Here is a 12,943-nt window from a genome sequence, read left to right on the forward strand (position 1 = left end):
CGCGGCGGGGGGCCCGGGGGGTGGGCTCCCGCGCCGCTCCGGGGCGGGGGAGGGGCGAGGCCCGGCCCATCGCGGCAGGGGGCGGGGCCGCCTGGGTGTTGGGCGCCGGCGGGCCCGGGCCCGGGCGGGCCGGGGCGCCGTTCCTCCGCGCCCCCCCTGAATTCCTGCGGAGGGGCGAGTTGGCAGGCGGCTCCACCCCTCGGAGCGCCCGGGCTCCAGGCTCCCCTCCCCCACGTTGGCAGCAGCAGGGGGTCCCGGGAAGCGCCGTTTGTTCATTTGCGGGAGTTAGGTTTCCGGGAAAGGTCGGAAGGGCTTCCCTCTCCGGGGGCAGTGGAGTGGGTCACTGGACACCGCGGGGGTGGCAAGGCGCCCCTGCTTTCAAGGACATGGGAAGCATTTAGAGCGTTGGCAATTTAAACCAGGTGTGTGTCGGGAAGCAATTGCTAAGGGCTAGTCTAAAACCCTGAGTAGTGGTTCTCAAAGTTGAGTGCCCAGTGGGAGTATATCTGGGGACTTTGTTTAAAGCGGTGTTTCTAGGGCTCGTTTAAACACACTGAACCTGCCTTGGAAACAGTACTTTTGCCAGCTGCGTAAGTGATTATTATGCAGGTGGCCCATGGACATTCAAATCACACTGAACCGCCGTGACTGCCATAGAGGTAGGCGCTTTGCAGAGGAACTGGATAACGTCTGTTTGCAAAGAATATCTGTTGAGGCTCCTTTCAGAGGGTTAGCCAAAAAAAAAGGAAGGAAGGAAAGAAAAAGTAAATTGATTGAGCTAGCTGCCTGCCCAGAGGATTTCGGATTTTCTGTTTTCCAAGCTTCAGTGGACTTGTGAGATAGCTTCCTTTTGGACTCAAAACTACAAAGCCAAAATCCTTGAGGCATGTTCTTATAAAATGTTGCTGATGACAGTCCTAATAGGTTATACTTCTCAGAAATGTCACGTCCTCAGGCGGCCACAGTGCAGGGTTATGGTGCATAGTACTTGTCTGTTGACGCCCTGTATTTTATATGTAGGTTTTAATGATGGAGTGAAGCTTAGCTTTCTAATTGTTCCTTTTACTGGAAAGTGACTTCTGCCTCTCAAGTGTTCGAGGTTGATAAGAATCTAGAGTGCACCCTTTCCTAGGAGTCTGAGAAAGCTTGTTATTGATTTACCCGGGCTGTCTGAGCTACCTACCACTGTTTGAATTTCTACTGGTGTTCCCATCCTCTTGTTACCCTGGGAATAGAAACGGGGGTTGTTTGTGTGAAGGTTGCAGTTTGGTTTCTTTTTTGTTTGGCATATAGGAATTTGAAACTCCAAGGTGGTCTATTTTTCCTTCTGTGAGTCAATCAAAACTAGAACCTTTGGCTAGTTTTTATGATCTTGGAACTTGGGATGTCTTCATTGATGCTTCACCTGGAGTCAAATTGAGGTCTGAAGGCGTCTAGGAGAGAGCTGAAATGAAGCGTGTTTTATTATGGAGGTTGAGTCTTGATGTACATTGAAATTCTGAGTTTCTGTGTGCAGGTGTTTATGGCTCTGGGCACCCAAAGAAACTTTGCTTTCCAGAACCTGCTTGTTAGAGGTAGGTGAGAGCGCCTTCGATCCTGTGTTATGTCCTGACAGTTACAGAAGCTTCTTGTCTCAAAGCTTTTTGGCTCTTATTAGTTGAAAGGCTCTAGCAATTTGGAATCCACTGTTATTTTAAGCCTCTTTAGATTCTTAAATTTACTGTGGCTTCCATTCTAAGGTTAAGGTTGCTATTTCTATTTTGTCATTGGCTCACCTTCAAGCACAATTATCTAAGTAAGTTATTTCTCTTTTTCTTCTGTGGCTCTTCAGTTAAAAATAGTAATCTGAACAGAAATTTTTTTTTGTGGTGTAGTTGTATGTTTGAAAGAGGACGTGTAGGAATGTGGTATGCAATTTTGCACATCTTTTATGTGGTTTGTGTTTTAGAATTTTCTGTGCTTGTGGGGGTGGGAGACTGGAGTCTTCCCATTTAAAAAAAAAATTGTGTCACATTGAGTGCTGGCAAGATTATTAGCCTCTACTGCATAGAGGGATACCTGGCAAGCAGTGAGCTACAATATCAGGGCAGTTAATTTTGTCACAGGATTATTATCCTTAACTACCTTTGGACAGTTGAATTTAGATTGCTTGTAGTGGTGACTGCATGTATTTGTCAGGTGGAAGTTTCTAATTGCTCCTGGCCTCACTCAAATTTGGTGAGTACATAATCACCTTCTACACGGCATTTTGGTGTAGTGAAGTGGAGCGAATTCTGGAGAATTCCAGTAGAGTGGCATACTCTGGAGATGGGTTTTTACTGTTTAAGAAGTGGACAGTCTTCTCTCAGATGCCTTAGAGTGTGTTGGTGTTTCTATCTGTCTAGAGGAGAGGGTTAAATCTGCCAGCTGGTTAGGAACAAGTTGGGAGAAAATTCTTAAATAGATTCCTCTGGCTTTTGAGAAACATTACATTGCATGCTTTATTTTTGCTCTGATTCTCTCTGGCCATTCTATATCAAACTTTTTTTTTTTTTTTTTGTCCTTTCAAGTAGTAGAGATACTTTTTTCTTTCCTTCAGAAATGTGCCATCTAGAAAGACTGGGCCTATAACAGTGCTGGATTGTTCTGAAAGCCAGCGATTTATATACAATTTTAATGAAAATGAATACTTTGTCTCTTTGGATGTAACTTCTCTTTAGAAAATTTTCTTCTGTTTTAAGATTCTCCAGCTCCTTACTATTTAAAAAGTCACGCTTTATTTTTGCAGATTTCCTAACTCAGATGGTGTCTGTGACAATGAAGATCAGTAACCCCACTCACTGTAGGTTTATTGTCTAACAAGGTTGACTAACCTTGTCTTTCTGTCTTGGCACTTGGGTTACCTCAGAGTATGAAGAGGAGGAGCTGCCGGTCTTCTGGGGAAGCCGTGGGGTTCAGATGGATGAAGAGAACTATAGGCTTACATATCACTGGAGATGCACAGTTTCTGTCTTTTGTTTAGAAATAAAGATGATGAATTAGTTCCTCACTTCTCTTTTAAGTATCCTGGTTTGGGAGAGAATTCCTTTTACTGTGGGACAGTGGGAACATTGAAAAAGAGATTTGATTCTGCTTGGCATATTAGGGAGTGCTTCCAGAGGAAGGTGCTTTCTGAACTGAGTCTTGAAGGGTTAATGGGATGTAAGTAGGTCTCACAGAGGAGGCCATACATGCAGAAACTGGTGAAAAAAGAATGGCTGAGAAGAGAGAAGAAAGCTACATGGATTCTAATATATTTGCAGAATGCAAATGGTGTGGAACAAAGAGCAATTGCTGGGACAGAAGTGTGCGGTGCCAGTGAGGCTGTCTGGTGGGGAGATGGAGAGGTGATTGAGAGGCCTTGGGTGCTCAGCTCTTAGCACCTGCAGGTGCTTATTCATGTTCTGTTTGATCTGAAAAGTGACTCTGAGAGGAAGATCTCCAAATACTTGAAGAATGAGATCCCCTTTGGCTCAGTTTGGATCAGTACTTGCTTCAGTTTGGGAGCGTAGAATTTGAACCTTGTCCTGTGGCTCGAGAGCCTGTGCTTTAGTGGCTGGGTGGATGGGTTCTGGAAACTTACCTTCTGCTGCATAGAGAAACAGGCAGAGTTGCTGAGCATGATTTTGAAATAGAAACGAACGTGATGATGATAGACTCTGGATTTCTAGATTTGGGCTTGGCACAAGCAGGTGTTCTTGGTGGCTTTAAATGAGGGATAACCGCAAGTAGGAATGGATTTGAGGAGAACAGGGCTGGACTTAAGGGTATAATTGATGGTGCTGTTATGTTGTGTCACTGGCTTTGGTAGTGAACTAGGTAGGTGAGAGAGTGAAAGATGCCACTTGTGTGTTGCTAAATTAGGTGATAAAAAGGTAGAAAGGTTCCGACCAAGGTAGGGAATATAGGGGAAAGGGCTGAGGTTGGAGAGGAGATAGACTAGAGTTGCTGAGATAAATTAGAGAAGAACAAATTAAGAATGGACAATTAGACAGGTTGAGTCCTACAGAACTGCTTGAATCTGAATGAAGCTTAGAAGTCAGATCTAGTGGTAAATAGGATTGCAGTGTTTGTAACTGACATAATCCAAGCAGAGGCTAAGGAGGAAAAATGGGAGTTTTGTTTTAATATTTTTTTCTTCTCCAAACATTGATTTCCTTCAGTGACAAAGTCTTTTGTAGCCTTACTTGGGAACTTTCTGCTCCCTCACCCCCCTTTTTAAATGCCAGGGAGGACTTGGGTGTTGGACTTGTTAGCTGGAAGTACCCACAGCCGCTGCAGAGGTTAGGGAGTAAGAGAATGACCTCTTTCTTTTCCTTCCTTAGAGGAGGAACATTACCGAGACAGCTCAGCTTTCTAGAGTGAGAATTGCAGTTGCTGAGGAAGTGCTGACTTCGTTATAGATGAGCTAACACAAGCAGGACATTGGCTTCCTCAGTGTTCTAAGTTAGTCACAAAAAGAATGTAGCATGAGCCAGGCGGCGCACACCTGTAATTCCAACACTGCAGAGGCAGAGGCAGGTGGATCTCTGTGAGTTCGAGGCTAGCCTGGTCTATAGTGTGAGTTCCAGGACAGCCAGAGCTATTACACAGAGAAAGCCTGTCTCAAACAAAAGAGCCGTGGCACGATGTTGTCAGGTGGCAAAATGTAATGTGGCAGTTGACTCCAGAATTTCATGGTAAAAAGGAAAAGAACTGTAGCTGGGCATGACGCACACACTCTTGTAGTCCCAGCACTTGGGAGGTAGAGACAGTGGGGTCAGGAGTCCCAGTTCATCCTTAGCTACGTGGCAAGTTCAGAGGTGGCCTCGGTTGTCTCAGAACAGAACTGAACATTCAACTGGCTGATGTTAATCTACATGATGAGTTCTGTGCCAGCGGGGGCTTGCTTAGTTAGACTGTCTCAAACCAAAAAACTGCACCTAGACACACATACCCATATGGGTACTAGTAAAAAAAGTTGTTTTTTTTTTTTTTTTTTTTTTTTTTTTACTCTGTGGCTTGGCTGGTCTTGAGCTCAATATATAAACCAGACTGGCCTTGAGGTTTTTATGTTTTGAGATGGGAATCACAAGAGGTTCACCTGCCTCCCAAATGCTGGGATTAAAGACCTGCACCATCACTTCTGGTCTATATTTATTATGTATAGGTTTGTTTTTCCAGATAGGGTTTCTCTGCATAGCCCCAGCTGTTCTGAAACTCTGTAGACCAGACTGGCCTCAAACTGAGAGATCTGCCTGTCTCTGCCTTTTGAGTGCTGGGATTAAAGGTGTGCACCACCACTACCCAGCTGTGTTCTATATTTTAACATTAAATTACGAAGTTATCAGAACTGCTAAAGTCTTGTATTATTACATGCAGATGTTAAGATAGCTGTCCATAGAACTGAGAATTAGAATATTTTACCTAATTGTGGTATTTTTATCTAATTGCAGTTAACTTTCAAAATACAGATCAGTGTGATTTGGTATCTGAAGTAATTGTTTTAATGCTGTGCTGGGGCCATACCCCTGACTGGAAAGTCACTTTGATTATGGTGAATCCCGTCTGGTACTGTTAACTCCTCATAGCAGAGTATAGTCCCCGGTACAGACTGGGTATAATGAAAGTTTTCACACTGAAGTCAGGATGTTTGTTTTTTTCAGGTGTTAGAAAACTATTCAGATGCTCCAATGACACCAAAACAGATTCTTCAGGTCATAGAGGCAGAAGGACTGAAGGAAATGAGGTTTGTATTGCTCTCGTTGTTTAGATGGGGCGTCACAGGACACACTGTGGTATGCAGTCGTAAATCCCCGCGCTGGTCTGTCTGTGCTTGTGCGTCTGAAGGTTGTGTATTCTGAGGCTGGGAGTGGAATGAATGAACATTTATTTTCATCAGAATTACAATGTCTTTCACAAGACCTTACAGAGGTCTTGACCGATAGCCAGAATTAGGTTTGTTTAATGGAATCGGATAAATTTTCTAGTATACTTTTTTTTAATAAGGTCTTGCTGCAGCGCTGGCTTCTCATGCAGTCTTGTTTTACAAGTTCTAGTAATAGAGAAGGAGCAAGCTCATGTATATGCTCTTTCCTGTATACTTTTCTGTCGTAGTACTGAAATCTTTTCCTTTCGATCCAAGAAGAGTGGTCTCAGTGGCATAAAACCTTCTGGCTGCCCACTGATTTAGCCATTCTTTCTTGTTTTAAGGCAGTCTTGCAGCCCAGTGTGGCTTCCAGTTTGCTGCACAGGTTAGGGCTTACCTTGAACTCTGAGCTTCATGTTTTCACCCTTTAAGTGCTGGGATTATAGGCACATACCATCCACAGCTGCCTGATTTAGTCAGTTATGATACAAATGGCCTAAGAAGTAATTTGTTAAGTTTGTTTTAATTTGTTTAAGGTAGTTTTCGTAGAGAACACACCGAAGTAATTGGAGGCATGAAAAGCAGGGAGGGGTTGTTTTTAATTTAATTCTCCTCTCTTCTCACCATTATACCAATCTCTCCTTTTAAAATATTATTATTATTAGTTTTTTGTTTTGTTTTTTCTTTTGAGACAGGGTTTCTCTGTGTAGCCCTGGCTGTCCTGGAACTTGCTCTGTAGACCAGGCTGCCTAGAAATTTTCCTGCTTCTACCTCTGAGTGCCAGAATTAAAGGCATGTGCCACCACTGCCTTTATGTTACACGTTTTGTGTGTGTTTGTTAACACTGCTGCATGTCTGTGCATTTAGTGCCTACGGAGGCAAGAAGGGGGTGTTGGAACCAATGGAACTGGTGTTATATACAGTTGTTAGCTTCTATGTGGGTGTTGGGAATTGAACTCAGGTCCTCTGGAAGAGCAGCCAGAGCTTTTGACCCTTGAGCCACTACCAGCCACACCCCTTCTTCTATTTTTTTAAATTAACTGAAGGAGGAGTCTGTATAACAGCAGTCCCATTTTGGGACTTGGAACAAACAGTATTTGCCTACGGGGCATATTTCATATATGTTTATGTATGTGCAGATTCATGGTATGTGTTAGGTCAGAGGACAGCCTTCATTGTCATTCTACCTTGCTTTTTGAGAAAAGGGGTCTCTCACTGGAACCTGCTGCTTGCAAGTTGTTTGCTACCAAGTCTGTCTCTTTCTCCCCAACGCGATTACAAGTGCCTGCCTACATGCCTGCCACTATTTATTTATTTATTTATTTATTTATTTATTTATTTATTTATTTATTTATTTTTCATGTGGTTTCTGGGGTGTGAAGTCTGGTGTAAGTGCTTGCTTGACAAGCACTTTATTGAATAAACTTTTCTCCTTAGCCCTAAGTTATATTATGTGACTAAGCACACTGTAGCCATTTGAAATGATAAAAGTTGTTCACTTTCCTTAGATCACATATTTAATGGGAAGGGATGCTTCAGGTTGCCTGCAGTCCGTCTGGTTGTCTTGTACCTGTATACTTGACAGTGTGATAATTGTGCTTTTTGTCTCCATCATGCTGATTGATGTTTGCCCTGCTGTTGGATCACTGTGCCTGTAGAAGGTAAGTTAGTACCTGTCTCTTCTTTTTGCTGTTGTAGGAATTGTAGCACACAGGATAAGTGGGCAAGTCTGTCACTGTAGATAGGAGTAGTATGTAGGCGTCACAGAAGGACTTCCCCAGCATGTTATCCCTTCGTAGGAGATTCTGTACCCACATGCTTTTAGTGACTACTTTTTGTTGAAAGTTATTTTTAGCATCCAGTGTGTGTCAAAGTAGAATAATTGTTTTTAATGGCTTTTTTACACTCAGTTTATTTTTTAACACTATGTAAATTGGGGCTGCTAGTTTTTAAAAAATAGGGGCTTAAGATACATTTTTTTTTTAACATACCAAGAAGAGTAAAGAAAGCTTGCACAGGTAAATCCTAGTACTAACACTCTAGTAACAAATTCAATAGTAACAGGCATTTGTCTATTTTTGACACCTTTTTCTGTTTTAAAATTAGTAAATGTCCTCTGTCACAGGAAGTAATTTTTTAACCTACTATTGTGGCAGGGACCATGGAACTTTATATACTATCTAGCTGCATGTTTAAACATTAGACTAGCTCCATTTGATGTCCTTTTTCTTTGTAAATGAAGTCTGTAGATGAGATTTATCCATTGTACCTCACAATAAAGGAAAATCAGATACTGTTTTTTGTGTGCTTTTATTAGAAAATATTCAAGTACAGAAATAAAGTGTGGCCGTTTATGGGGCTATAGTGCCATTAAGTCTCATATTTTCATAAATGAAAATATGTGGTGGTGTCTGGGCATGATATGAATATTACAATGTAAATAACTGCTCATTTTTTGTTTTTTATTAAAAATGTTTATTACATTTTACATATTTTGTGTGAATATTGGAGTGGTTAGAGGTAAGAGGACAACTTACAGGAGTTAGATGAGTTCTTCTACCGGATAGGTCCCAGAGGATAGAACTTAGGTCTTCAGGCTGGCTGGCAGGAGCCGTTACCTGCTTAGTCATCTCACTGACCAAGAACACTTGATGATTTATTTGTGCACGTGTGTGTCAGTGTACTCATGGAGGCCAGAAGAAAGTGTCAGATCTCCTGGAACTGGAGTTACTGACAACTGTTAATGAGCTGCCTGATGTGGGCCCTGAAAACGAAACCTTGGTCCTCTGCAAGAATAGCAAGTACTGTTAACTACTGAGTTATCTCTCCAGCCCCAATAACCAAAATATTTACTTTTTATTTATTTATTTTATTATTTTTTATTTTTTTAAATCTGGGGCCTCTGTTATGCAGCTCTGGCTGCCCTGGAGCTTGCTATGTACAAGCTGACCTTAAAACTCACAGAGATCCACCTTGCCTCTGCCTCACATGTGCTGAAGGTAAAGGCATGCAGCACTACTCCTAGCTGAGAAAACTTATATGTAATAGTACAAAAAAAATTGATTATTATTTTTTGGTATTGTTTTTCAAGATAGGCTTTCTCTCTCTAGTCCTGGCTCTCCTGGAACATGCTTTATAGACCAGGCTGGCCTCAAACATGGAGATCTGCCTGTCTCTGCCTTCCGAGTGCTGTGATTAAAGGCATGAACCACCACTGCCTGGTATAAGATTTTATGAAGTTATATCTCGTTTCTGTTTTTGAGCAGATTCTCATAATATAGACCAAAATGGCATGGAACTGACTATATATCCAGGCTCTAAGGAAGGCCTCCTAGCTCAGCTTCCTGAGTGCTGAGGTTGTACGATTGAGCCAGCATGTCTGGCTAAGATATGTGGTTTTCCTTTTTAATTTGTGTGCATAGCACGTCTGTGTGGTTGCCCTTGAAGTCCATAAGAGAGCATAGGGTTCCCTGTAGCTAAGTATTACAGCTTGTGAGCAGCCAGCCTGCTCTTTTTTTCAAGACAGGAGATAGGCTTCTTTACTTTGTACATCAGGTTGGCCTTGAATTCAGAGATCTGCCTGCTCTGCCTCCCAAGAGCTGGGATTAAAGGTGTGAGCTACCATACTTGGCTCAAAGCAAGTACTGTTAACTGCTGAACATGTCTAAATTTTTTGAGAATTTGGTTTGTATTGTCAGGAAATATTAAACGATGTGCCTAAAAGGTGTTCCGAGTTACTATGCACCACAGCCTAGACGCTCTGAGTGGGGATTTCCATGAACTTCTTTCATAGTAGATGTGTGAACTCATTGCTTCTCTGCATTGCTTGCTTTGCTTCTTGGTTTGGAAATGAATTAGAAGAGCTGGATGTTTGTTAGGTAGATACAGATTTTTATGACCCATTTTTATCCTTTCATCTTTTACAGTGGGACATCCCCTCTTGCCTGCCTCAATGCCATGCTACATTCCAACTCAAGAGGAGGAGAAGGGCTATTTTATAAATTACCTGGCCGAATTAGTCTTTTCACACTCAAGGTAAAAATATCTTTCAGTGCAATGGTCCTTGAAACTTTGAATGTGCATAAGAGGAACCTGGTGGGTTTGGAATGGTGCTGATGGATTGAATGTCTTTCCTAATATGAAATGAGGTAAAACTGACGTTTTGGACCTTGATGGAAATCTTAGATGTTGTACATCCCAATAGAGTATTAGGAGTTATTAAGTTATATCAAGTTTTGTTTCTGTGTTCAGCTTTGCTTGTCTTATACCTTAGTAGATTTTATGTAGATGAAAGATAAGTGTATGTAGTGATGATTACAAATGTACCTTAGTGAGGATTTTGTTTGTAATAATATTATGAAGGATAAATTACTGGATGACTAATGTGCTTACCTATGGAAAAGTAACCCAAACGTGAGTATCAGTAGTTACTAAGTGACACTAATATAAAGGAAGAGGAGTTCGTAATAAACCTTAAGTACTTGGGCTGAAATGAATAAGCAATTTTTTTCTACCATTTCTGATATATTTGACTATTATTTAGATCACAGTCTGAAAATTTTTGTATAAAGGCTGGTAATAAATTAGATTTTGTTGGCCTAGTGGCTCTGTCATAACTATACAGCTCCTCTGTAATATCAAGAATGCAGCCATGGACCATATACAAATTGACAAGCTATTTTCCTTTTTTGTTTGTTTGTTTTTTGAGATAGGGTTTCTCTGTGTAGCCCTGGCTGTCCTGGAACTCACTCTGTAGACCAGCCTGGCCTCAAACTCAGAGATCCACCTGCCTTTGCCTCCTGGGTGCTGGGATTAAAGGCATGTGCCACCACTGTTCGGCTTTTTTTGTTTTTTAAATACTTATTTAATTTTGATTTGAGACAGGTTCCGTTTTATTATGTAGCTCTCCTGTCCTCACACTCATTGTGTAGATTAGGCTGGCCTTGTACTCTGCCTCCGCCTCCTGAGTGCTGGGATTAAAGGAGTGCACCACCATACCTTTCGAGATTTATTTTTAATTTATGTGTATGAATGGTTTGTCTGCATATACGTCAATGCACTGTGCTGGCAGAGACCAGAAGAGGGCATTGAACAACAGATTGTTGTCGTCTGCCGTGTGCATGCTGGAAACCAAACCCTTGTCCCTGCAAGAGCTACAAGTGCTCTTAAGTTCTGAGCCATCTTTCTTGCCTGTCATACCTTTAGCAAGTACTTAATTTATTTACAAGTGTTTATTTACAAAAACAGGTAGCATTTAGACATAAGATGACTATAGGGACTTGGTGACTATAGGGAAACTAAAATTTTAATGCTGATCCCCATATTGTATTTTTAAATGCCCATATACAGATTTTCTTCCTGTGAGTTTTATTTACTTGATAAGCAGTTAATTAAATATTAAAATCCTGAATAAATACAAACTATATAATCTATTTTAATGTCAGTAGGTTTGTGTACATGAACTCTTTATTGAGCGCAGGGGTTTGCTTTGTGCTCAAACTAACAGGCTCCACTGATCCTCTTTCAAGCGATTCTCTCTGTTCAGCCTTCTAAGTAGCCAGGCAACTTCCGTTTTGTTTTGATTCTGTGGGGCTAATAATTGACTGTAGGACCATCTATAACTTGACAGGTAGGCTTTACCTGAGCTATATCTTCTAGCCCCCCTAGTATTTATGGTTAGATTTTGTTTTAGAAATATTTATTACTAGTAGTTTTGACTTTTTTGTTTGTTTTTTGTTTTTTTTTTTTTGAGAAAGAGTATATCTAGCCCATGCCACATCCTTTTGCCTTCACTTCCTGAATGTTAAAGATTATAGCTATGTACCATTTTGTGACTTGGATTTTTTTTCTTGTTCTGTTGTTTACAGTTTTTATTTGTTTTGTTTCCCTTTCCTGGTGCTGGAGATCAGTCCCAGGGCCCAGGTTAGCCATACTATCTATCTGTCCGTCCGTCTGTCTGTGTCTGTCTGTGTCTGTCTGTCTGTCTTTATCTATCTCTCCATCTGTCTTTGAGGCTGGTTTGTTCTCATTTTGTACTCCCTGCTGTGCTAGAACTCTGTACATAGACCAGGCGGTCCTGAAGCCTTTTTATTTGTTTGTTTGTTTATGAGTCTGGGTCTTATTATGTAGTTCCTGCTAGTCCCAAACTCCCAGATATCTGCCTATGTCTACCAATATTAAAGGCATGTATGCTCCCATACAGCACACATATGGAGGTCAGAGGACCTTATAGAGTCAGGTTGCTAGGCTTGTGGCAAGCCTTTACCCACTGAACAATCCTGTGGTCCTCTGGTTTGTTTTTGTTTTTGTTTGTTTTGAGGACAAGGTCTCTCTCTGAAGCCCAGCCTGTCTTGAACTTGGGGCTATACCTGTCCTATCCTTTAAGTGCTGGGATTACAGAGGTAAATACTCTGTCTAGCTGCTTCTTTTTTTTTTTTTTTTAAGATAGAGGTCTCCCTATGAGTATAATTTAGAGGTCTGAAAACTAGCCTAGGTTGCTGAAAGTCCTATGTTTGGTCCCCATAGGCACATCCTTTTTTGATGTGTGATAATAAGTAAGTGCCCACCGCTTTTTTCTTCTCTCTTTTTTTTTTAATTTGAGGCAGGTTACTGTGTAGTTTTGGCTAGCCTGAAACTCACTGTGTAGACAAGGCTGGCTTTAAACTCACAGAGATCTGTCTGCTTCTGTTTCCAGAGTGCTGATGTTAAAGTTGTGTGCCACTGTGCCCAGCTGCTCATAATTTTAACAAAACTGCCTCAGGTTGTTAGAAGTTATTTTTATAAAACCGAGTTTCTCAGTTTCTCTTTTAACCTACCTATCACACAAATAATTGAGACTCTTACATTTGATAATAATAATATTCACAATACAATAACTGAGCAGTTATTACTCCACCCTCTAAGCTAATCTGGTTTCCTCCCAGTGTATGTCCCAGAGATGCTTGCACTTCGTAGCTTAATTGTTCCAGCTCCTTCTGATGTTTCTTGGACCTCTCCTGTGGCTCAACTTCTTACTTTCTCCTCTAACTCCTTTCCTGGCTGACAGGAAGTGCAGCCGTATTCTCTCCTTGGCTATAA

At 41.4% G+C, this 12,943-nt stretch overlaps 1 protein-coding gene across 1 annotated transcript in view; it reads left to right on the plus strand.

Moving 5' to 3' along the window:
- Window positions 1-5,663: 5,663 nt before the first annotated feature.
- Asxl1 (ASXL transcriptional regulator 1) overlaps window positions 5,664-12,943 on the plus strand; it is a gene marked incomplete at its 5' end in the record, with an annotated part of 54,659 nt that continues 47,379 nt past the window's right edge. The window contains 2 exon segments of the mRNA XM_055617968.1: window positions 5,664-5,761; window positions 9,793-9,901. Coding sequence (XP_055473943.1) covers window positions 5,664-5,761; window positions 9,793-9,901 — 207 coding nt within the window.

This window comes from Psammomys obesus, unplaced genomic scaffold, assembly GCF_907164565.1.
Source record: "Psammomys obesus unplaced genomic scaffold, mPsaObe1.curated_primary_1811, whole genome shotgun sequence".
Classification (NCBI taxonomy): domain Eukaryota; kingdom Metazoa; phylum Chordata; class Mammalia; order Rodentia; family Muridae; genus Psammomys; species Psammomys obesus.